This window comes from Petromyzon marinus, chromosome 43 (genome assembly GCF_048934315.1).
Source record: "Petromyzon marinus isolate PM22_M1 ecotype Great Lakes invasive population chromosome 43, UKy_Petmar_22M1.pri1.0, whole genome shotgun sequence".
NCBI classification, from domain to species: domain Eukaryota; kingdom Metazoa; phylum Chordata; class Hyperoartia; order Petromyzontiformes; family Petromyzontidae; genus Petromyzon; species Petromyzon marinus.
The window spans coordinates 67,929-94,265 of NC_133709.1; the positions used below are offsets into that span (position 1 = coordinate 67,929).

Here is a 26,337-nt window from a genome sequence, read left to right on the forward strand (position 1 = left end):
GCCTCAACGCCTGCATGAAGCTTAACCTCACCACATATCAACCAGACTACAAAGCCACCAGCAAAACCATGCAGCACCAGAAGTCGCATTAATGGTAAGAAGTATTTTATGTATTATTGGTTGTTGGTATAACGTTAAAAAGGATACATTCAGAGACTTATTATATTCTAAAATTGGTGGTCTTAGTAAAAAATACACGCATTTAGTTGTATTCAGTGTTAAAAAATATTATATGGCTCTCACGGAAATTTATTTTAAAATGTGGCTTTCATGGCTCTCTCAGCCTAAAAGGTTCCCGACCCCTGCTCTATATACTCTCCAATCAGCTGAGCTACTAACAATAAGTCGTTATACATTACAATGCCATATGGCGAAAAAATGGGTGGTGGTTTCCTTCTTTCCAACGTTAGCACCACGAAGAGCGACGAGCCTCGTTCAGACGGACGAGTCCATCCATGCTCGGAACGGAGGAGGGGTGAGAAACACCCACGATGCGCTGCTCTGTCCTGTGTTGCGTTACAACCATGCCATAAACTAGACTACTATACATTGTAATATTATATCTTCCAATCTAAACTACATTGTATAATATCGTATACACAGCCCAATGTAAGCTCTAACATTATGCATTATATTGATATGTCTCCAAATAAACTTTTTCCTACATTACACGACTATACACTGTAATATACACTACCATAGACAAACCCACCCTTGAATTATACAATGCGTTACTTTACACTACCCTATACTTTAGACTGTAAAATATTAGACTTGTAATATTACACTGTATTATTCTACCAACCCTACTGTATACCACACTGCTGTATATTCACGATACAATTACGATACTATATATTGCCTTATGATTTATGTTAAGCATTACAATGGTATACTATTTATTATATAACATGCTATAAACCATACCATTGACCGTCGTGTGAAAGGTATTAAGAGGCAGTGCCAGCGAATGGACTGCGGTCTGAAAGTTACCATATAATACAATCAATTAAGAACCGAAATGGTTTATAACGTCTTTCCAATGGTTACTAAGCCAGAATCCATCTTCTCGGTTGAAATTGTCTCGGTCATGGATGGCCTCATGAACGAATCTCTCATGGGTAGCCGGATGGCTTGCAGAGAACCTCCGTCTTGGAGAAGTCAATGTCATGCGAGCCCACTGAATTAGAACAGTGATCTGCCACGGCTGAGGTGTTCGTCCTACCGTGTCTCAAGTCTGCTTTATGTTCACGGATGCGGTCCGAGATTTGTCGTTTGGTTTCTCCAATGTAACTGCTACCACAGAGGCAACTTAGTTTGTAGACGGCCGGGTACTGTATGTCTGGAATCACATATTTTACAGACGGAACCAGATCATGTATATGTGGATGGCCTCATGAACAAATCTCATGGTAGCCGGATGGCTTGCAGAGAACCTCCGTCTTGGAGAAGTCAATGTCATGCGAGCCCACTGAATTAGAACAGTGATCTGCCACGGCTGAGGTGTTCGTCCTACCGTGTTTCAAGTCTGCTTTATGTTCATGGATGCGGTCCGAGATATGTCGTTTGGTTTCTCCAATGTAACTGCTACCACAGAGGCAACTTAATTTGTAGACGCCCGGGTACTGTATGTCTGGAACCACATCTTTTACAGACGGAACCAGATCACGGATTTTATGTACTGTGTTGAATCGGACCTGGATCTTGTGTTTATTCAGGATTTTGGAGATCTTTTTTGTGACCCCCGCAATGTAGGATAAGGTGATGGTTTTGAATGGCTCAAGAGGATCCTTCTTCATGGCTGGAGTGATGGCTTTGCGGTTTGTGTAGTCGGAGTAACCATTAGCCTTGAGAGCTTGGTGTACGTGCTTGAGTTCCCTGGCAATGTGTTCCTGGTCGGAAATGCATTGGGCTCTATGGTATAGAGTCTTGATGAGGGAGTTCTTCTGGGATGGATGGTGGTAGGAATCCGGTTTTAAGTAAGCATCCGTATGGGTAGCTTTCCTGTAGACAGAGTGGCTCATTGAACCATCAGGTCTCCTTTTAATTAGGACATCCAAAAAGGGTAGCTTGCCATCTTTTTCGACTTCCATGGTAAATCTGATGGCTGGGTGTATGGAATTGATGTGGTCGAGGAATTGGTCTAGAGCAGGCCGGCCATGTGGCTAGATGACGAAAGTGTCATCCATGTACCTCTTCCATAACGTCGGGCATAGAGTGGCAGTCTGGATGGCGTCAGTTTCAAATTCCTCCATGAAAACGTTGGCTACAACCGGAGATAGGGGGGAGCCCATTGGGGTGCCCTCAGTTTGTTTGTAGAAAGTTCCATTACAGGTGAATGTGTTGGTTAAGCAGTGTCTCACCAGGGGGGGTACATCAGTATGCAGTCCTTGATGAACCAAGTCTTTAATGATTGCGATGGTGTCAGGTACAGGAACTTTGGTGAATAAGGAAACCACATCAAAACTGACAAGCAGGTCGTCTGGGGACAGGGAAATACCCTTGATTGTCGATACCAGGTGAGTAGAGTTTAGTACCGCAGAGGTGTTTTTTCCAGTAAAAGGTCGCAGGATTTCAGACAGAAAACGAGCCAGTTTGTAGGTGGGGGAGTTGATAGTGGAGACGATGGGACAAAGGGGTGCATCTTCTTTATGTATCTTTGGAAGACCATATAATCTTGGTGGCCTGGCCGCAGGTTTCAACGAGAACTGTTTGGTTTGATCAATTAAAGCTGTTTAATCAGAAATGATTTTGTTGGTTTTAGTAACGAGGCTGTTGGTGGGGTCTCTTCTTATTTTTGTATGGCTGCCATCGTTGAGTAGTTCCTGAATTTTGTTGTTATATTCTATTTTGTCCATGATGACAGTGGCAATGCCCTTGTCGGCTGAGAGGATGACAATGTCATCTCTCTTTTTTAATTGAGATCATTCAAAGCGCTCATCTTTGCTGATGTTGCTAGGTGCCATCTTGGCGTTTTTGAGGGTTGCAGCGATTTCAGATCTTGCTACGTCTGCAGCGATGTGACCCAGGCCCTTGAGTGCCACGTAGAGATAATTCAAAGCACTCATCTTTGCTGATGTTGCTAGGTGCCATCTTGGCGTTTTTGAGGGTTGCAGCGATTTCAGATCTTGCTACGTCTGCAGCGATGTGACCCATTGACAAGATCCGCCCCATTGACAAGATCCTCCCGTGTAGTTCTGGGCTGATTCCTTACCGTTCTTATGATCATTGCAACTCCACGAGGTAAGATCTTGCATGGAGCCCCAGGCCGAGGGAGATTGACAGTTCTTTTGTGTTTCTTCCATTGCGAATAATCGCACCAACTGTTGTCACCTTCTCACCAAGCTGCTTGGCAATGGTTTTGTAGCCCATTCCAGCCTTGTGTAGGTCTACAATCTTGTCCCTGACATCCTTGGAGAGCTCTTTGGTCTTGGCCATGGTGGAGAGTTTGGAATCTGATTGATTGCTTCTGTGGACAGGTGTCTTTTATACAGGTAACAAGCTGAGATTAGGAGCACTCCCTTTAAGAGTGTGCTCCTAATCTCAGCTCGTTACCTGTATAAAAGACACCTGGGAGCCAGAAATCTGATTGAGAGGGGGTCAAATACTTATTTCCCTCATTAAAATGCAAATCAATTTATAACATTTTTGACATGCGTTTTCTGGATTTTGTTGTTGTTATTCTGTCTCTCACTGTTCAAATAAACCTACCACTAAAATTATAGACTGATCATTTGTCAGTGGGCAAACGTACAAAATCAGCAGGGGATCAAATACTTTTTTCCCTCACTGTAGATTGGCACACCACTGTCTACCTTCAACAACATATTCAGAGGCCACACACAGTGGAGTCACAAAATATGGCGTTTTGCTAAAAATAAATGCAATCTGCAACAGTCCCACAGACCACACCTAAACAGGCACTCCCTCGTTCAACCACACCCAAATAACCGCCTTTCACCACCAGTGGTGGTGACGTCACCACGGCGCCTGTACCAGGCCAGCTGCAGCCCAAGGCCACGTGAAGTGTCTTAAGGCTCACTGGCATGTGACGGGACAGACGCAGGTGCGATTGGTTGACTGTGCTCCCCGCTGTGCCAACTTGCTACGTTTTAGCCACCCGGCGCTCCGTTCATTGTTGTAAGCCTCTGCCCTCTGCTGTGGTTGCATCCGACTGCCCAGTAGCGTTCTTAACAAGCCTCCTCCTACAGAGGCCAATCTTGACACCGCTGATACCAGTCATCGGAAAGTCCAACCAGGTCCACATCCTTTTGTACTGCATCAGTCCAGCTTTTATCTAGCCTGTGCCGTGCCCGTTTAGCCCCCTATATCCAGCCAGACAAAAGCTGCTTCAACATGAAGTGGCTGGGCATGTGGGCTAGATGACCCTGCCAATGCAACCCCCCCTGCCAGAGCTCAAATATCTTCAGGATATGTGAGCGCCTTGCACAATCCAGTCTGGTTAGCCCAGGATGGATCGTAGGCAAGCCAGCCTGAATGTTTCAAAACGGCACTGATGTTAAATTTGATTTAAAGCTTTCATGACTGCAGGGATTCATGTTCTTGGTTCCTTCGGTAAAGTAACGTAGCAGGGAATTCAATAAAATAAAAATATAAAACAATAAAATTATCACGACGTTTCGACTGCAACACAAGCAATCATCATCAGGTGTGATACCACAGCAATAAATTTTGAAAAAAGTAGCGATTTTTTTACGTTAGCACCACGGAGAGCGATTTGACAGTTTGTTCAGATGGACGAGTCCATCTATGTTCGGAAAAGAGGAGGGGGGAGACGAAAAATAATAGATGCAGTCTGAAAGCCACAATAAGCGTGATCAATCAATTAAGACCCAAAATGGTTTATCAAATCCTTCCAATGATTGCTAAGCCAGAATCCATTTTCTCGGCTGAAATTGTCTCTGTGTTTGTATATGTGGATAGCCTCATGAACGAATCTCTCAAAGGGATCCACTTTTTCAAGCACAGAGAAGGGAGGACATAAATGTGGCTGAGGAGACCCCGAACTTATGGAGCAAAATGCCAGGTAGCTCATACTCACTATTATGCAGATAATGACTAAATGCTGCTCGACTGATTTCGAGACCTCCCCTGGCAAACTGGAGACGGTCATAATCACTGCCCAAGTACGGAAACGTCTTCATTCCTGCCCAATCACTTGTGGAGAGTGAGGGGGGTGGCGTGTTTGATGACAATGAATACCCAGATACGTGCTTTGTTTTTGTGGGACTGATGGTACGGCCCCATCTGTCAGTAGTCCCCTCCAGGTTCTGCAACAGAGTATCCAACTCCTTCATAGTGAGCAGCAATTACAAGATCATTCATATGCAGAACATGGTTGACCAAAGGGAACCATCCCTTGACCTCACCTAGGCATCGATCAGCCTCCCAATGTATCAATACCAGATGTGAATTCCTCCGGTGTACCCATCTCGAACAAGAGCAAATGCTAAATAGTGTAGGGGCCAAAGGATATCCCTGTCCCACAGCCTTGCTGACCACAGGTCGAGAACCACTATTCTATAACAGTTTAAACACATTTGAAACCTTCTTTGGCCAAACGTAGACCTTTATTTATTTGAATGCATCTCCTCTTATCCATGACCCTATTATCAAAGACTCCTATTATACACAGTAGCAGGAGGGTCCACTTGAACTCCTATTATCTGTAGGCCTTATACTTCCTATTAGCCAGGCTTACCTGAGTCACGTGGCAAATACATCCTCTTCTCTCGTTAAAAAATGGTTAAGAAAAAATGCAGTGAATAGAACAAGTTCACTGTACTTATTTTGTTCATGAGACAACACAAATACACTCAAAGAGACACACAGATAGAAAGACATACAGACATGGACAAAAAGACAGGGAAAACGTTTTATTTTACCAGGTAAGGCCCACTGAGCTATATAGCTTTTCCAGAAGCAACATGCTCACAAATGATCGCTCACAAATGATCACTCAACAAAGTGGCTATTATGCGGAAATGTATAGCAGCCAAATACTGTTTAGTTTGTTGTCCTTCCCCCACAACTCAAATTCACACGGTGACTACGTACGGTGCGAAAGAAGTTCAACATACATTTATAAATGAATGTGTGTTTTTAAAGGTTGAGGGAAAAACGGAGGACCCAGGGAAAAATCTACACGACCACGAGGAGACCATGCAAACTCCAAATATACAGGCACCAGGATCAGGATTGAACCTACGACCTCCTGTAAACCAGGCAAGGTAGCAAAGACACTGAGACACACAAAGTCTGGGGGACACATACAAGGAGGCAGTCACGGAGACAGACACAGATACAAAGTCAGAGAGACAGAAACATCCCTTTTCTGTAAGAGGGCTTCGGCAGGACACGTCGCAAGCCAAATACGTACAGTACACTCATGTACTGTAACACCCACTACACCTTTGTCTCTATTGGTGGCTCCGTCCCTGTTGCTCACATGCAGACTTGGTGCTTTCAACGACCCCCATTGCATTTTAAAAACGTGCATTTAATTATCTGCGATTTTTTTCGCAGATAGGAGTCGTCGTGATTTTTTACCCCGCAGATTAAGGTTAAAATGGTGATTAAACCCGCAAATAAGATCTGCAATATTAGAGATCTATACATATTCAGGGTAGAGGCAAACAATAAGCAGTTATCCACAAGAGGTTTTTTTGGGTTAGATTACGTAAATGTGTCGTTAAACCCACCACCACCCGACACAGCCAATTAGTACGGTTTTTCACGTAAACAAAACATGCCAATTAGTTACTTCAGCATACCAGTCATCAGAAAACAAGTTTCTTGCATAGAATAAGGTTATAAAGAAAGCTTAGGAAAAGACCTGACTGGAGGGAAATACAAATGGAGTATGAAAAAAAGAAGCAGAAAGAGAAATGTGTTATATATGTATGTTGAACTTTTTTTGCACCATACGGAGCTAACCTTGCTAATCGGAGGTGGGGGGAAAGGACACACTAAACACAAAAAGCAGTTGTAAAGAAATTAGTTTTCAATCTAGGTGGTGACCTGCAGTGAGGTGACAACATGGATAACGGATACTCAACCCGCAACCATAGGAACGTGTAATTTTTACCACTGGTTCTGCTGGGCTGTAAACAGGGATCACCAATGCCTCGATTAACGTCATTATTCTGCCTCAAGCGAAATGCAGCACGTGACTGGGGCAGACCAAGTGGAGGGTTTTTACACTGAACGTGGAGGCGTCCCCCACCCCACATGCGCACGCGTAGTACAGGCCTGGCCTCCCGCCAGCCGCTGTCTCCAGGCGCACTTTTCTATTTTAAGCCACACACAACATGTCGGCACCACCGCCATCTTTGTCCAAAGGCAGTTCACAGAAGGAATCAATGTGATCGGCTGCTGATGCGCACACGTTGGCTTACCAAGGGTTTGTGCCGCAATGCAAGTTAACTGGAAAATTGTTCGACTCGTTATAAAAAAACGTGTTTAAATTGTAAACAATGAAATGTACAACATTTTCTTTCTAATAAAATCAAATATTGTGCTGCCGTAGTGTTGGTTGCTGGTTCGATCTCCCGGCGCGACAGTTAAAATAACGGTGCAAGTTTTTCACCCCTGCCCCGTCACCCTTCACAGTATAAACCGGTATAGTCGATCGGGCACAATGTGCATGTCCACCCCTTTCCAAGATATCTGGTCAGCGTTGAAAGTCGACGAAAACACCCTCTTGAGATTCCTCTGTAGTGGAGGGGCTGCTGCCAAGTGGCGTGAGCGAGCACTATAAGGCTGCCCCTTTTAATTGAGAAACCAAGGAAAATGAACCACGCGGTGACTTCGGCCGCCATGCCGTTTGTACGTTCGTGCAGGGCGATCATCAACATTAAACTGGAAAATATTACTATTTCCTGCCTTTCAGACACGATAATCAATTCTGAAAAGTTACCAGTCGTTTAACCCTAGTTGAAACATATCTCCAGGATAAACAAGACCTGCACAGCTCATACTCGCTCCTCTACATCCATAGCAGCCACGACTGCAGTCTGCTTGGCCAATGTTTTTGTTTTAAACAGTTGCTGAACACAGACCCAAAAGGTCAAGCAGCACCATTACATTTCTGAAGAATCGGAATCTTTATTTATCCTGGACAAACCCGATGAGTTATTAAGCTCTTTTCACAGATGTCCCGTAGGGGCGGGTCACAAAGTTACAATACAAAAACGATAGCAAAGTATAGGAAAGGTAAGCAAATCACGAATACATAAAATCAAGCATATAAGTTCTAATTGCATGACACCAATTCCCAAGCTTCTGCAAGGCAGGAAGACAAATGCGAAAAGTCCCACACCACACCAAGAGAACACAGCCCCTCAATAAAAATATACAAATTTTAACTATTGATATATTAGTAAGGATCTAAGTGACAAATATGGTTGTATCTAGCAGTGCTTTAGTAAACACGTCGAAGGCCAAGTAAACACGTTTATTTCAGCAGCATTGGTTCAATAAAAGCAAACGGACCAGTTTAGATTTGTAGTGTCTTATTCGCAGTCAGGCTCGTCTGAACCAATAATGAAGCGCCAGACGTTGAAAGGCTGTGCCCGCTTCGAGAACGAGCCAACTCGGCAGTGATTGTTCTTCTCTCAATGACCACCACCACGCGGTTGGTTGCGAGCGAAGGAGGCCTTGTGCTGCTGCACGTCACCCAAACCTCCTGGAACAACCTTGGCACTACGGTATAACTGTGGAGTTCCCTCCCATAATCGTCTCTTCTCAAGCTATCATAATAACCACTCAGTTCAAGTGATAACGCTTACCCTATTGCAGCATTGGTGGTGCTGTTTGTTACTGGCCGCTTAACATTTTCAACCCTTGGGCCTGTGCTCAGCAGCTGTCTAAAACATGCATACAACGTGCAACGTATTGGACACGTAGACACGAAGAGGACGCCTAAGGTAATAACTCACAACAGTAAGGTTGACCATGCCACGGGGCCGCTGTGCGCTACGAGACCCGAGCAGCAGCAGCAGCCCCAGGCCATCGCACGGATCCCGGGGTCGCGCTGCTCTGGGACCTCGCTGCACGGAAATAAAAACGAAGCGCAGGCGAAGTTAGAGGATGAGGGAAGAGCTCACCCGGAAAGCGGTGCTGCGGCCTCCACGCTACGCCGACCGACTACTGGCGGGGACCATGCTCCTCGACTCACTCCTCCATTCCGGCTCCACTCCTCGCTCCAGCTCCTCGTCCCGCGGCGCCTCCTCGCCCCGCGGCGGCCGAGGAGAAGAAGACGCCGTGCGCCTTGCGGCGGCGCCGTGCGGCTACTCACAGTGCGGCGGCCCAGGGGGGGGTTGTGCGCCGCGCGGAGACGGGACCGATGAGCATCAAGAGTGTTGAGAGAAGGACGAGGAGTGACGAGGCGTGAAGCGTGGCCACGGCCCCGCGACACAAAGACCTCCAAAATGGCGTCGCTAGGGAAGAAGAAGAGCGGGGAGAGAGACTCCCCCTACAGGGAGAGCGGGGAGAGCAGAGAACGGATGCAGAGGAAAGGAAGAGTGGCAGACTGAGCGGGAGGATTGTGGAGTGAGGGTAGAGAAGCGTGGAGAGACGCAGAGATGACCGCGGCGCCCTGCAAGCAGGCAGAGTGGGGGCTCAATCGGTGTCTCCCCTGACTGCCCACGAGCCACCGAACACAGCATCAACGTCGTTATCATTCCGCTCGTTTGCCCAGCAAAGCCTGAGTCTCAATGCTATTTTCAGGAGGGTGATGCCAAGCAGAAAGAGGCTACGAATGCTACGCGTTTCCAAATAATAAATGTTTAATAGGCGAATAGAGTGAATAGTTACCTTGCCGCTGGCACACAATAGTTTAGTCTTCTTTGAAAGACATCACAGGATATTTAACATCCACTCTGAGTGAAGTAGGCGACGCATGGTGATGTTATGGTTAATACACAGCAGAAATAATCAGGGCGGCCTGCGGGAGTCGAACCGCGAGCCTCCGCAACAAGCGGCCAACTGATAGCTGGGCCAGGTCCCCGCCCCTAACGATCCGATCCAGGAAAAACTTAAATTTTCATTACGATCCGATTCACGACTTACGCTGTGGCAGAGGTGAGACACGAGAGAATCGATTCGTGAATCTGCATATTAGTGAATCGTTACATATGTAAATAAACATTGAAAGGGCAAAATAGTATGTGACGTTTCGGGCAATGATTCTGTCCAGTGGACGAGGTGATGGTACTCCCATGATCCTCGTCAGACTCGCTTGACCCTCACCGTTCTCCAGTCCTCAACTCACCCGCCCCCACTCACGCGCCTATACGCTGTAAGATTGAGGGACTGTTGTAAATGGTATACCTAAATTTTGATTTAAAGCTTTCGTGATTGCAGGGATTCATATTTTGTTCTTTCGGTAAAGTCACGTAGAAGGGAAACAATAAAATAATAAAAATATAAAACAATAAAATTCTCACGACTAATGGTATACCTAAAAAGCATTGCCGAGCCGATGAGCCAAATAAACGCGTCGTAAGCCCCCCCCCCTCCCAGAATTTCCATCTCTTTCGTAGACAATATCATAATTGTTCAGAAGCACAATTTAAAGAAAACGCTGGAGTTCGTAAGATAATACGAGCGTAGCAAATTGCTATGGGATGACGTCATCACCCACTAATCTGCCAGGAAGATAACCACGCCGTGACGTCATCACTCCCGCTGCCAGGAACCCATCAACGCGACATGACGTCATCGCTTTGTGCAGTTCAGTATTTGTTATACTGTACTGTCGTGGATGATGTTATAACTGTTGTCAAACCATTACAGGGTCAATATCAATGCAGTTGGTTGATGTTATTATCAGCTGGCTTTCTTGTAACTTGTCTATTATGTGCGGTAAACCGGTGACCAGTAGTTTTTTTCATAAATCGCCGGTTCAATTCCATCTCTCAGCGAGGCATTTGAAACAATTGTAGTGGGTTCCACGGAGGCACACACTTGAACTTGGAGGCAACACGTTTATACTGGTAGGAACCTCCTGGTTACACCAGCCCACAGGGGATTATTGCGTCCGTCCGTCGTGCATCCAAAAATGGGAGGGGTGGGGCTGGGTGGAGAGGGGAGGGTGGGGAGGGGCTGGGTGGGGAGGGGAGGGTGGGGAGGGGCTGGGTGGGGAGGATGGGGAGGGGCTGGGTGGGGAGGGTGGGGAGGGGCTGGGTGGGGAGGGGCTGGTCACCCCGTGGTGCCTAATAAAACTCAACGTTTAACCTACTCACGCCGGCTTGTGCCCGCCCTCACAGTCGGGCATATTTGCGGAATACACCACGTTGACGTTGACCCTGGCCATTGACCGAGCAACCCAACGTTCCTACCAGCTCCCTCCGCAGGAATGGGTTTACACGACCCCAACAGGGCTACTACTTAAACGTTACAACAGGATAACTACATAACTGGGTTAGGTAAGAGACACTGCCTGACCCACAATGCCGAACATGACGACCGAAGATCGAAGAGACGTCGCCCGGCGGGTTGATTCCAGAAGACAGCCACGATTGCTCTCGGGACTTCCCTTTTATGCTCCCGAGCGTGGCCTGGCTCCGCCTTCAGCCACGCCCCCTTCTGGATCTTACCAGAAGGTTCTCGACCGAGTATCACGTGTCCCTCAAGCCACCCTTTGGGCCTCCTCACTACCCTGTCCCGGTCACATGCCCTCTCGGGTTCATCCAGACCAGGGGTCCCCAACCCCCGGGCCGCGGACCGGTACTGGTCTGTGGCCTGTTAGGAACCGGGCCGCACAGCAGCAGGTGAGAGCGTTGAGTCCGCGTGTGGCCCGCCCATTATTTTATTATTTACCACTTCCATCCGTGCCTCTTTCCCGCACTGCGCACTTGTCTCAGTCACAGTTTTGGTAAGCCCACAAGCTAACCCCTAGTAGCCACAATGAGTAAAAAACAAACGTCGCTGGAGAGCTTATTTGAAAAGGGGGAAAGACCCAATGATGAACCCCCCCCCCCCCCGGTCCGTGAAAAAATTGTCTTCCACGAAACCGGTCCCTGGTGCCAAAAAGGTTGGGGATCGCTGATCCAGACTGTCAAGTCCCTACTTGCCCTCTCTCTGACCGTCACCAGAACCATGCCCTCTAGGGCCCGCTTCCATGCCATACCTACTCTGGTGCCAGAGGCTCAAGACGCACAGTTCCACTTTTGTGACAGGAGCTGGCGCTAAATGCCATTTATGTCACGACACAATGACTAAATTACTTAAATGTCCCCGTTTTTGTTCACGTCACGTGGGTACTCAAAATAGACCGGGATGTCGCACCTGTGGTGGGGTAAAGTATCGTTACATCATCCAGCACATCTGCTCAGTATTTATGAAAGAGTAGACCAAATACCGTATCTTGTAGATTCGCTCTTGCAGAGGCCCTTTCGCCGGCAGTGGCGTGAGCACCCACCTGCAGCACTGCACCCTTGTATTCACCCATACTGTACATTATTATACCTGCCGCCGTGCCGCTTGTACCTTTTGCTTGTGCCAATACGTGTTGTTGTTTAACTTATGCTTGTTTTCCAGTCTGTACTGTTGATGGGTTTTCTCCTCATATCCGGATTTGAATCAGTGGACGTGAACGATCCTGGCGTGGTATACGAATAGGCCAACATAGCAGGATGGTCCTGATAGCGTCTCAGTCCTCACCGAAGTGACGTTTTGCTGAATACACAAGATAAAAAAAATGCTATGAGAGCGATATTCGTCAGGTGAGGGGCAAAAATTAATATTTATTTTGTATTGTTCAATGCATTGGCTTGTATCAGCTATCAGACATACACGGGTAAATATGATGACAATGTGAAGTAGATGCAACTGATAATGCTCGACTATTAAGCATTTCAGCAATTGACACCTCTGACAAAACAACTCACATTTGATAAATAAATATTAGTCAAGTGTATATATTAAAAATATAAACAGACACTTCACCTTCTTGACATAACCGTCTCTCCACGTAAAAGTACAAGTATTCTTACACTTCCCATTTGCCACATCGTCTCATGTGAGTGCATCATTTCAGCAGCATTGCTTCACCACAAGCACACTCCAGGCCGGTTTAGACATACATTGTATCATCACAGCAGTCAGGCTTGCTTAAATGAGGCAATGCATTTTTATTATATTAAACCAATGCTGCTGAAGTTATTCACTTCCAGGTGGCTGGTGGGTTGTGTAATAATTGATGTGGATGGACAGATGTGGGAAGGGGCAAATAGTCTGCTTGTGAGTATGATGTAGGGTTGCGCGTTAGAGCCGGGTCTCGCACTGCAGGCAGACTCGGCTGTCGATCTGCCAGTATTCCGTCTCCACGTCGCTGCCCGCGGCTCCTCCGTCCGGTGGGGAGAGTCTCTCTCCCACCCCTCGCCGCTTCACATCCACAATCATCCTTTCAAACTCCTCGCGCAGCCCATGCGCGCTCGCCCTGTCGGCACACACGACGCATCACACATACCTTGCTTTTTAATTTTAAAAATACTATATTATCCTTTCCACCATAAACGAAAGTTAAAGTGATTTAGTGCTCAAATGACCATTGCGGCATGCTCATTTCCCGTTTACAGCCCTAAACAAGTATTGGAAATTCCACATTCAACAGCAGGGACAAGTCAATCATAAGACAACCACAGAAGACTTTCCCAAAACAAAATTGTACTATTATGAGACCTCCTTTGCCAGAAACAAGATATAGGAATAGGTTTTACCCGTTTAACTGGCACAAAAACTGACACCTTTATTCAAGGCATCATGTTTGCAATGACCACAACACAAGCAGTCAAAATGCAAACAAAAAAGACAACTCTGATAATAATATGCACTGTCCTTGAATTTGATTGGTCCACACCCGAGACAGCTTTTCTTAGAGCCTAGTCTCCATTGGTGTTGGACCAGAAGACGCCAAAAGGCGTACAACTCAAAAACAGCGCACTATCAGAGCGATAGTTTTCTGCAGGCCAGCTATGGAAAACATAAACATAACTCAAAAACAGCGCACTATCAGAGCGATAGTGCGCTGTTTTTGAGTTGTACGCCTTTTGGCGTCTTCTGGTCCAACACCAATGGAGACTAGTCTCTAAGAAAAGCTGTCTCGGGTGTGGACCAATCAAATTCAAGGACAGTGCATATTATTATCAGAGTTGTCTTTTTTGTTTGCATTTTGACTGCTTGTGTTGTGGTCATTGCAAACATGATGCCTTGAATAAAGGTGTCAGTTTTTGTGCCAGTTAAACGGGTAAAACCTATTCCTATAAAAATTGTACTAATTGTATTTACCGAATGAGAGCTGCTAGCTTTATCACCGAGCCACCTGGCTGAATACATCCTGCACAAACAGCTGTGCTACACTGGGTGCGTCTAATGACACATACGTGTACGGTAAATGTGTTTATCTGGTATTCAAGCGATCTGTCTACAACAGCGCGGTAGGAGTGACAACATAATTTACAGGGTGTACTGTAGAAACCATAACATACGTATTATTTAACACAGCACATGACCCATAGCTCAGAGGGCCCCTTGCCTATAAAAATCTGGCAGTTCACCAGCATTGGTTCAAACAAGCCTGACTGTTGATGAGACAATGAGTGTTGAAACCAGTCCAAGGTTTTGATTGCACTTAACCAATGCTGTTGAAAAAATCACTCCCAGAATGTTTTGTGGCTGTTGAGATGAGTTACTTTGTTTGATTTAGTGTTGAAAAAGTGACAGGAATTTATATACTTTAGCGATTTTTTTTTTATTTAGATTCAGTGATTTGCACACCTTTCCTATATTTTGCACTCCTATCGGTGTTTGTATTGTAGTAACGTTCTGACCTGCCCCTCCTGGACATGAGTGAATAAGAGCTCCATAGCTCATCGGATTTCTGCAGTCTAAATAAAGATTCTTATTTTGAATAAAGTTATGATTTTTTTGTGTGGTGGGATTGATATGGGAAGGAGGCGATTTGCCGTTTTTCTTTTTTCTACCTGTCCCAAGCCATGATAAAGGAGGAGGGTTAGCATCTGGTGGTAATTGGCCATAAAACCCTGAAGCCAAAAACATGTAAAGTCCTTGCAAACAAATGACCCTCAGTCCCCCGCAGCCCTTAAGTGGGCAGTGGGTGCGAAGAATCTCGGGACCCAATGACTCTGCCGCTGCAGGGAGCTGGCGGTGGTAGTATGTTGTCTGCACATATCAAGATGGAGAAACAAAATGGAAAGAGCAGAATGTTGTTCGGGAAGAAGATAAGGTTGGCCACATGGAATATTGGAACAATGACAGGAAAAGGTCAGGAATTAGTGGACTGCTTGAGGAGGAGGAAAGTCAACATCGCATACATCCAGGAAACAAAATGGAAAGGCAGCAAAGCGAGAGAGATTGGCTGTGGGTTTAAAGTGTTATAACATGGAACAACAGCAAGAAGAAATGGGGTTGAAGTTGTGCTGAAGACAAAGGTGGGGGGAATCATAATAGTGAATGACAGGCTGATAGTCAGACTGGCACTGGACAGAAGGGTTATAATTGTGATGTGCGTATGCCCCGCAGATGGGCTGCAGCTGGTAAGAGAAGGATGCACTTTGGGAGAGCTTAGACCAGGAGTTTCAGAGCTTACTGGTAGATGAAGTAGTTGGTGATTGGCGCAGAATTAAATGGAAGAGTGGTATGAAGTAAGGATGGATATGAAAGCAACCATGGAAGATACGGATATAGCAGTAGCAATGAGGGAGGAGAGGACATTCTTTGAATGGCCTAGGCAAATGATCTTGCAGTGGTAAATACCTACTTCCAGAAGCAGGAGGGACATCTGATGACTGACCAGAGTGGAGAGGTGAAGAACCAGATAGATTTTATTCTGATGAGCAGGAAGCACCTGAAAGGAGTGAAGAACTGCAAAGTGATCTCTGGAGAGTGTGTGACTGGCCAACATAGACTACTGGTGGCAGACTGTGTAGTGAAAGGAGTTAGGAAGAGGAAGGTGAGAAAAAAAACTGTAGCAGGGTGAAGTGGTGGTGACTAAATAATGACAAAGAAAATTTCTGCAGGCCAGCTATGGAGAACATAAAAAAGCATAAGGCCTAGGGGGAAAGTGAATGAAATATGGCAACAACCGGCAAGTGGAATACTGAAATCAGCAGGTAGTAAAATGGGAGTGAGCAAAAGAAGACAGATGCAACAGAAGGAAACATAGTGGTGGAGTGATAAAGTGCAAAAGGCAACAAGAGAAAAAGGCCAAGTTTAAGAAGTGACAGAACACGAGAGAGAAGGACCATCTGGATGAATAGCTGACAGCGAGAAGAGAGGCAAAGCGAGTGGTAGCAATGGCAAAAACAACAGCATCTGCACAACTCTACCAGAAGCTTTACAGCAAAGAAGGCAAGAAGATGGTATACAATTTGGCAACAGCCAGATAAAGAAAGATGGAAAGAGTGATTTGAGAAGTTTCTGAATGTGGAAAACTCAAGAAAACTCAAAATGGTCGAGGAACATTAAAGAATTGAAGTAGTTGCAGAGACTATAACCAGAGAAGAGATGGTGGAGGCTCTGGTAAGCATGAAACATCAAAAGGCAGCGGAGCCAGATGAGATTCAAATTGATGTTTAAATTAATGAGAGAGAAGAATGTTGAAATAATGATGGGGCTATTTGGGAAAATCTGGATAGAGAAGAAAATGCTGGATGCGTGGAGAGAGAGAGTACATTGGTTCCATCTTTAAAGGGAAAGGTGATGTACAAGAGTGTGGGGACTACAGATGAATAACATTGATGAGTCACACCATGAAAATATGGAAAAGGATCATAGAAAGGAGACTGAGGAAGCTGGTGGATATTGGCGAGAGTAATTTTGGATTCAGACAAGGAAGGTCGACAATGGATGTAACCTTTGCACTGAGAGTATTGATGGAGAAGTTCACAGAATAAACGGGACCTGCATTTGGTGTTTATTGATCTAGAGAAAGCATATGACAGGGTGCCTCGAGAGCTCATTTGATGGTGTATGAGAAGAAGAGGTATTCCTGGGGTATATGTCCTGCTGATCCAGGATATGTATGAAGGAGAGAAAATGCATGTGCGAAGCAGCTGTGGGGTGTCGGAGAGCTTTCAAGTCAAAGCAAAAGTGAGGCAAGGTTCCGCCCTGAGTCCATTCCTTGTGATTCTGGAGCTGGACACACTTATGAGAGATATTCAGAGGGACCCCCTGGTGTATGCTGTTTGCAGACGATATTGTGATTATGCGGGAAAAGCAGAGGGGTAGTGGACGATTTGAAGATCTGGGTCCAAAAGATTGAAGAGAATGGGTTGAGGATCAGCCAGACAAAGACGGAGTACATGGTGGCACATTTCAGTAGAAATAATGCAGGAGGATTGTAAATTGGAAGTGACCAGTTAATGAAGACGAATGAGTTTAAGTACCTGGGTGCAACGATGTGGTGCTGATGAATCACTAGAAGGAGAGATGAGAACAAGAAAATGGGCTGGATGACTGAAATGGCGAGAGATGACTGGTGTGGTGTGCGATAAGACAGCCCCAGTCTGGTTGAAGGGAAAAGTGTACAAGACGGTGACGAGGCAAGTGCTGTTGCATGGGGCCGAGTGCTGGAGCACACGAAAGAGGGAGGACCAAGCTTTGGAAGTTACAGCGATGAGGGTGTTGCGGTGGATGGTGGGTTTAACAAGGAAGGACAGGGTGAGAAATTAAGAAGTGAGAGGAAGACTCAAGGTGGTAGAAATCACAGAGAAATGAGAGAGAAAAGGCTGGTGTGGTTTGGTCATGTGGAGAGACAACAGGAAAATTATGTGGGTCAGAAGGTGCAAGTGATGCAAGTGGAAGTAAAGAGATCAAGTAAAAGGCAGAATTAGAGGTGGGGGGGGGGGGGGCGATGTGGAGCAATCAGACATGGTGGCCCGAGGAGCTGAAAGAGAGATGGCACAGGACAGGGCAGCATGGAGAAGGTTGGCAAGGACAGCGGATCCCACATGAGAGGGACAAACGCGTGGAAGAAGAATGTCATATGTGGTCTGGACTTCCGTGCACATGAGGCTTTGAACGTGAAGTACTGCATATGCCCCCATAGGCAATGGATAAAAGGTCAAGCAGAGGGTTGCCAGATTTCCACGCAGACCAAACCCAGACATGTTTCTCAGTCGGGCTAGATCTATCGATTTTGACTTAAAGCTTTCATGACTGCAGGAATTCATATTCTTCGGTCTTTCAGTAAAGTCACATAGATAGTAATCTTGATTTGAAGCTTTCGTGACTGCAGAAAGCCATACTCTTTGGTTCTTTTGGTAAAGTCACGTAGGTAGAAATAAAATAAATCACGACGATTCAAACGCAACACAAGCGCCCGTCTTCAGGTGAAAATCGCGACAGCTGTGATGTCTGCTCAAGGGAGCAGACATCCGTTGACTCAAGGGTGCAGACATCGTGCTGCTCGCAGCAGACATCACAGCTGTCGCGATTTTCACCTGAAGACGGGCGCTTGTGTTGCGTTCGAAACGTCGTGATTTATTTTAGTTTATTTATACCTACGTCACATAGATAGGTTCAAAGAAAATAACAAAAAAACTACGACGTTTCGATCGCAACACAAGCGATCGAAACGTCGTAGTTTTTTGTTATTTTTTGTTATCTTCTTTGAACCTATCTATGTGACTTTACCGAAAGACCCAAGAATATAGATCTATCGATATTGTGCAGTTCACGGAATGAAGTTCAACACAATGGGGCTCCATGGTGGCGAGATGTTAACCTGCGGTCGTGTGGATTTTTTTATGGGTCCTCCGATTTTCCCTCCACATTTAGAAATATGCGTTTTCAGTATTTGACTGCTATAAATGTCCACTTGATAAGCCACTTCATATGTGTGGCAAATTTGCTTCTGAAAAAGAGCTATGTAGCTCAGTGGGCCTTACCTGATTAAATAAAAATAATTTATAGTTTGATTTGAATGCCACCACCAGATCTTAGTAAAAATCTATTCCTGCCACCCTAACACAGCAGGTGCCAAATCCCAGACCGTCTGGGTAAAACATGGACAGGCAGCAATCCCCATGCATCATGACGTGCCCGTGTCAGGTAGAATGACTGCCACAGGTGTTGAGGAGTGCGATACACACGCTTTGGGAGGCTCGGGCAGCTTCTTGAAGAAACCCTTTCGTCCAACCAGCCAGTAAGTGACCTCTAGCCCCCGACCCTGAAAACACAGGCTCAGAACACTTTACAAAGTTGATCATGGCCATGAACAGCTGTGATGTATTCATTGCTGCATAAAGGCCCGTCCCACTTTCTCATCATCCTTTGCAGTTTTGCGATGCATCTGCGCATAAGCTGATCGCTGCGTCTCCACAGTGGTCATTCTCAGGCACATGTCCTCCTTTGGCTGTCATTGCAGAATAACCACTTTCTCGAATAATAAACACGAGTATTCCCGGCACGAGCTGTTAATATTAATGCATTTATTTAGCAATCTAATTTGAAAATAATGTATAAACTGTCAAAACACAATTAAAATAAATCTTTTTTGATTTAAAGCTTTCGTGACTGCAGGGATTCATATTCTTGGTTCTTTCGGTAAAGTCACGTAGAAGGGAAACAATAAAATAAAAATATAAAACAATAAAATTATCACGACGTTTCGACTGCAACACAAGCAATCATCATCAGGTGTGAAAACCACAGCAAGAAAATTTGAAAAAAGTGGCGTTTTTTTTAACGTTAGCATCACGGAGAGCGATTTGGCAGTTATTCAGATGAACGAGTCCATCTATGTTTGGAAAAGAGGAGGGGGGAGACGAAAATAATGGATGCGGTCTGAAAGCCACCGTAAGCATGAACAATCAATTAAGACCCGAAATGGTTTATCAAATCCTTCCAATGATTGCTAAGCCAGAATCCATCTTCTCGGTTGAAATTGTCTCTCTGTTTGTATATGTGGAAAGCCTCATGAAACGAATCTCTCATGGTAGCCAGATGGCTTGCAAAGAACCCCTGTCTTGGAGAAGTCAATGTCATGTGAGCCTACTGAATTATAACAGTGATCTGCCACGGCCGAGGTGTTGGTCCTACCGTGTTTTAGGTCTGCTTTGTGTTCACGAATGCGGTCCGAGACATGTCGTTTGGTTTCTCCAATGTAACTACTACCACAGAGGCAACTTAGTTTGTAGACGCCATGTCTGGAACCACATCTTTTACAGACGGAACCAGATCACGGATTTTATGTAATGTGTTGAATCGGACCTGGATATTGTGTTTATTCAAGATTTTGGAGATATTTTTTGTGATCCCCGCAATGTAGGGTAAAGTAATGGTTTTGAAAGGCTCAAGAGGGTCCTTCAACACATTACATAAAATCCGTGATCTGGTTCCGTCTGTAAAAGATGTGATTCCAGACATAGAGTGCCCTGGCGTCTACAAACTAAGTGGCCTCTGTGGTAGTAGTTACATTGGAGAAACCAAACGACATGTCTCGGACTGCATTCGTGAACACAAAGCAGACCTAAAACACGGTAGGACCAACACCTCGGCCGTGGCAGATCACTGTTATAATTCAGTAGGCTCACATGACATTGACTTCTCCAAGACAGAGGTTATTTGCAAGCCATCTGGCTACCATGAGAGATTCGTTCATGAGGCTATCCACATATACAAACACAGAGACAATTTAAACCGAGAAGATGGATTCTAGCTTAGCAATCATTGGAAGGATCTGATAAACCATTTCAGGTCTTGATTGATTGTTCACGCTTACGGTGGCTTTCAGACCGCATCCATTATTTTGGTCTCCTCCCTCCTCTTTTCCGAACATAGATGGACTCGTCCATCTGAATAACTGCCAAATCGCTCTCCGTGGTGCTAACGTTAAAAAAAACGCCACTTTTTATTTTCTTGCCGTGGTTTTCACACCTGATGATGATTGCTTGTGTTGCAGCCGAAACGTCGTGAGAATTTTATTGTTTTATATTTTTATTATTTTATTGTTTCCCTTCTACGTGACTTTACCGAAAGAACCACGAATATAAAATAAATATCATTACAAATGTATGTAAAGTATGTTGAACTTCTATGGCACTGTATGTAGCCAATCGTGCACTAATCGGAGGTTACGTGTCAATCATGTGTCAATCCTACCATCTCCACAACAATGGCAGTGCGGCTGTATTAAGCATTTCCTGTGTGTATAAAAGGAGTAGCTTTGTGAATGGAGCCACCGTATAAATAGGGTAGCTGTAGCACTAGTTTAACACGTAGGCTTTTGCTACCAATATCATTCATAATATCGTTTTTTTTGGGGTTAGATCGCGTAAATATAAATGTGTTTGTTAAACCCACCACTACCCAACGCAGCCAATTAGTAAGGTTTGTCACGTAGACAGAACATACCAATTCGTTACTAGTACAGCACACCGGTGTGTTGGAGAGCCAAGCCACAACATTTACAATCTGAGTACGATAATTTGTCAGTAATTACAACTAGCTTCATCAGGCGACAGGCAGATTTGTGGAGAAATCCTCCTGTTCCGTTCTTTAAATAGAGGGAGCGATGTGATGACGTCACTAGTGAGCCCTACTTGTGGGGAGGGGGGATTAATGCATATAAATGACCATGGGTATCTTCTTTGGTTCCTTCGGTAAAGTCACGTAGAATGATAATAAAATAATAAATTGATAAAATAAAATAAAATAACACAATAATATTCTCACGACGTTTCGGCCACAACACAAGCGGCCTTCATCAGGTGAAGGGGGGCGAGACTGTCTGGTAGGACAGCGCTGGAGTGAAAGAGCCACGTTCAGATACGGCCTTTAAGCTGTGTGAGAGGAACAAAGCGCCTTGACAAAGGAATTAGCATATAATTTAGCATTGAAATGGCTGAATGATTAGCTTGTGACTGGTCACAGAAATAGCTATGTTAAAAGTTAAAGCATACACACCCGCAGAGGCACCCATTGTTAAAGGAATTAGCATAGAATTTAGCATTGAAATAGCTAAGTTAAGGCATACACATCCGCAGAGGCACCCCTTGACAATGGAATTATCATAGAATTTAGCATTGAGATAGCTGAGTGATTAGCTTGTACCTGCTGCAGAAATAGAGCTTGTACCTGCTGCAGAAATAGCTACGTTAAAGTCAGAGCATACACATTCACCGAGGCCCTTAGTACAAATCAAACAGGAGAATTTAGCATTGAAATAACTAGGCGAATCCAGCATTGAAACAACTGAGTGATTAGCTAGTGACTGGTCACAGAAATGACTACACATCTGAGCTATTCACAGTACTATATAGTGAACCAATAAAAACTAAAATATAAATTACCTTCATGTTATCAATAAACTCTATATTCTCCAATCAGCTAAGCTACCAACAATAAGTCGTTATATATCACAATGCTATATGGCGAAAAAATGGGTCGATTCTTACCCTCAAATTTCAGCACCACGGATAGCTACGGGCCCCGTTCAGACGGACGAGTTCGTCCATGGTCGGAACAGAGGAGGGGGAGAGAGACAGCTGCGAGGCCCTAGTATGCTCCATGTTGTAAAACTATACCATTAACCGTGGTGTGAGAGGTATTAAGAGGCAATGCTGGCGAAAGAGCTGTGGTCTGAAGGTCATTGTAAAAATACAATTAATTAAGAACAGAAATGATTTAAAACATCTTTCCAGTGGTTACTAAGCCTGAATCCATCTTCTCGGTTGAAATTGTCTCTGTGCTTGTATATGTGAATGGCCTCATGAACGAATCTCTCATGGTAGCCGGTTGGTTTGCAAAGAACCTCCGTCTTGGAGAAGTCAATGTCATGTGAGCCCACTGAATTATAACAGTGATCTGCCACGGCAGAGGAGTTCGTCCTACCGTGTTTCAAGTCTGCTTTGTGTTCGCGGATGCAGTCCGAGATATGTCTTTTGGTTTCTCCAATGTAGCTACTACCACAGAGGCACTTTAGTAAATGCCCGGGTACTGTATGTCTGGAACAGCATCTTTTACAGATGGAACTAAATCACGGATTTTATGTACTGTGTTGAATCGGACCTGGATCTTGTGTTTGTTCAGGATTTTGGAGATCTTTTTAGTGACCCCTGCAATGTAGGGTAAGGTGATGGTTTTGAGTGGCTCCACAAGAGGATCCTTCTTCATGACTGGAGTGATAGCTTTGCGGATTGTGTAGTCGGAGTAGCCATTAGCCCTGAGAGCCTGGTGTACGTGCTTGAGTTCACTGGTAATGTGTTCCTGGTCGGAAATGCATTGGGCTCTATGGTATAGAGTCTTGATGAGGGAGTTCTTCTGGGATGGATGGTGGTGGGAATTCGGTTTCAAGTAAGCATCTGTATGGGTAGCTTTCCTGTAGACAGAGTGGCTCATTGAACCATCATGTCTTCTTTTAATTAAGACATCCAAAAAGGGTAGTTTGCCATCTTTTTCGACCTCCATGGTAAATCTGATGGCTGGGTGTATGGAATTGATGTGGTCGCGGAATTGGTCTAGAGCAGGCTGGCCATGTGGCCAGATGACAAAGGTGTCATCAACGTACCTCTTCCATAAGGTCGGGCGTAGAGTGGCAGTCTGGATGGCGTCAGTTTCAAATTTTTCCATGAATACGTTGGCTACAACCGGAGATAGGGGGGAGCCCATTGGGGTGCCCTCAGTTTGTTTGTAGAAAGTTCCATTCCAGGTGAAGTAAGTGTTGGTTAAGCAATGTCTCACCAGGGGGGGTACATCAGTATGCAGTCCTTGATGAACCAGGTCTTCAATGATAGCGATGGTGTCAGGTACCGGGACTTTGGTGAACAAGGACACCACATCAAAACTGACAAGCAGGTCGTTTGGGGACAGGGAAATGCCTTTGATTGTCGATACCAGGTGAGTAGAATTTAGTACCGCAGAGGTGGTTTTTCCAGTGAAAGGTCGCAGTATATCAGCAAGAAAACGTGCCAGTTACTTCACCTGGAATGGAACTTTCTACAAACAAACTGAGGGCACCCCAATGGGCTCCCCCCTATCTCCGGTTGTAGTCAACGTATTCATGGAAAAATTTGAAACTGACGCCATCCAGACTGCCACTCTACGCCCGACCTTATGGAAGAGGTACGTTGATGACACCTTTGTCATCTGGCCACATGGCCAGCCTGCTCTAGACCAATTCCGCGACCACATCAATTCCATACACCCAGCCATCAGATTTACCATGGAGGTCGAAAAAGATGGCAAACTACCCTTTTTGGATGTCTTAATTAAAAGAAGACATGATGGTTCAATGAGCCACTCTGTCTACAGGAAAGCTACCCATACAGATGCTTACTTGAAACCGGATTCCCACCACCATCCATCCCAGAAGAACTCCCTCATCAAGACTCTATACCATAGAGCCCAATGCATTTCCGACCAGGAACACATTACCAGTGAACTCAAGCACGTACACCAGGCTCTCAGGGCTAATGGCTACTCCGACTACACAATCCGCAAAGCCATCACTCCAGTCATGAAGAAGGATCCTCTTGTGGAGCCACTCAAAACCATCACCTTACCCTACATTGCAGGGGTCACTAAAAAGATCTCCAAAATCCTGAACAAACACAAGATCCAGGTCCGATTCAACACAGTACATAAAATCCGTGATTTAGTTCCATCTGTAAAAGATGCTGTTCCAGACATACAGTACCCGGGCGTTTACAAACTAAAGCGCCTTGTGGTAGTAGCTACATTGGAGAAACCAAAAGACATATCTCGGACCGCATCCGCGAACACAAAGCAGACTTGAAACACGGTAGGATGAACTCCTCTGCCGTGGCAGATCACTGTTATAATTCAGTGGGCTCACATGACATTGACTTCTCCAAGACGGAAGTTCTTTGCAAACCAACCGGCTACCATGAGAGATTCATGAGGCCATTCACATATACAAGCACAGAGACAATTTCAACCGAGAAGATGGATTCAGGCTTAGTAACCACTGGAAAGATGTTTTAAATCATTTCTGTTCTTAATTAATTGTATTTTTACGATGACCTTCAGACCGCAGCTCTTTCGCCAGCATTGCCTCTTAATACCTCTCACACCACGGTTAATGGTATAGTTTTACAACATGGAGCATACTAGGGCCTCGCAGCTGTCTCTCTCCCCCTCCTCTGTTCCGACCATGGACGAACTCGTCCGTCTGAACGGGGCCCGTAGCTATCCGTGGTGCTGAAATTTGAGGGTAAGAATCCACCCATTTTTTTGCCATATAGCATTGTGATATATAACGACTTATTGTTGGTAGCTTAGCTGATTGGAGAATATAGAGTTTATTGATAACATGAAGGTAATTTATATTTTAGTTTTTATTGGTTCACTATATAGTACTGTGAATAGCTCAGATGTGTAGTCATTTCTGTGACCAGTCACTAGCTAATCACTCAGTTGTTTCAATGCTGGATTCGCCTAGTTATTTCAATGCTAAATTCTCCTGTTTGATTTGTACTAAGGGTCTCGGTGAATGTGTATGCTCTGACTTTAACATAGCTATTTCTGCAGCAGGTACAAGCTCTATTTCTGCAGCAGGTACAAGCTAATCACTCAGCTATCTCAATGCTAAATTCTATGCTAATTCCATTGTCAAGGGGTGCCTCTGCGGATGTGTATGCCTTAACTTAGCTATTTCAATGCTAAATTCTATGCTAATTCCTTTAACAATGGGTGCCTCTGCGGGCGTGTATGCTTTAACTTTTAACATAGCTATTTCTGTGACCAGTCACAAGCTAATCATTCAGCCATTTCAATGCTAAATTATATGCTAATTCCTTTGTCAAGGCACTTTGTTCCTCTCACACAGCTTAAAGGCCGTATCTGAACGTGGCTCTTTCACTCCAGCGCTGTCCTACCAGACAGTCTCGCCCCCCTTCACCTGATGAAGGCCGCTTGTGTTGTGGCCGTAACGTCGTGAGAATATTATTGTGTTATTTTATTTTATCAATTTATTATTTTATTATCATTCTACGTGACTTTACCGAAAGAACCAAAGAAGATGAATCATTGCAGTCACGAAAGCTTTAAATCGAGACCATGGGTATGTTTAACACGTAGACTTTCGCGACCAATATCATCCATATTAGAGGGGTTTTTCGGTTAGATCGCGTAAATATATAAATGTGTCGTTAAACCCGCCACCACCCGACACAGCCAACTAGTAAGGGTTGTCATGTAAACAGAACGAGCCAATTCATCACTAGTACAGCACACCGTTGTGTTGGAGAGCCAAGCCACAACATTTACAATCCAAGTACGACATTTCGCCAGGAATTACAATTAGCTTCATCATGCGACAGCCAGATT

General features: G+C 45.0%; 2 protein-coding genes across 7 annotated transcripts in view; both read right to left on the minus strand.

Annotated features, from left to right (window-relative positions):
• Nucleotides 1-10,033, minus strand: part of LOC116951581 (uncharacterized) — a 36,944-nt gene extending 26,911 nt beyond the window's left edge. For 2 of the 6 annotated variants that reach the window (XM_032970321.2, XM_032970320.2), the window contains exons 1-2: nucleotides 9,838-10,033; nucleotides 9,129-9,496 (exon numbers count right to left, since the gene is read on the minus strand). Coding sequence is in view for 1 of the 6 variants with exons in the window: in XM_032970327.2 (XP_032826218.1) it covers nucleotides 8,961-8,978 (18 nt within the window). In the remaining 5 variants the exon portion in view is untranslated. Of the gene's footprint in view, nucleotides 1-8,960; nucleotides 9,088-9,128; nucleotides 9,554-9,837 lie in introns of those variants that run through there. The other 4 variants (XM_032970325.2, XM_032970324.2, XM_032970322.2 and 1 more) reach the window with 3 other exon arrangements.
• A 2,712-nt stretch (nucleotides 10,034-12,745) lies between these two features.
• The window catches only part of LOC116951346 (guanylyl cyclase C-like), a 45,274-nt gene continuing 31,682 nt past the window's right edge, over nucleotides 12,746-26,337 (minus strand). Inside the window, exons 27-28 of the mRNA XM_076073662.1 lie at nucleotides 19,140-19,216; nucleotides 12,746-13,465 (exon numbers count right to left, since the gene is read on the minus strand). Of these exons, the coding sequence (XP_075929777.1) occupies nucleotides 13,291-13,465; nucleotides 19,140-19,216 (252 nt within the window). The 3' untranslated portion in view covers nucleotides 12,746-13,290. The remainder of the gene's footprint in view (nucleotides 13,466-19,139; nucleotides 19,217-26,337) is intronic.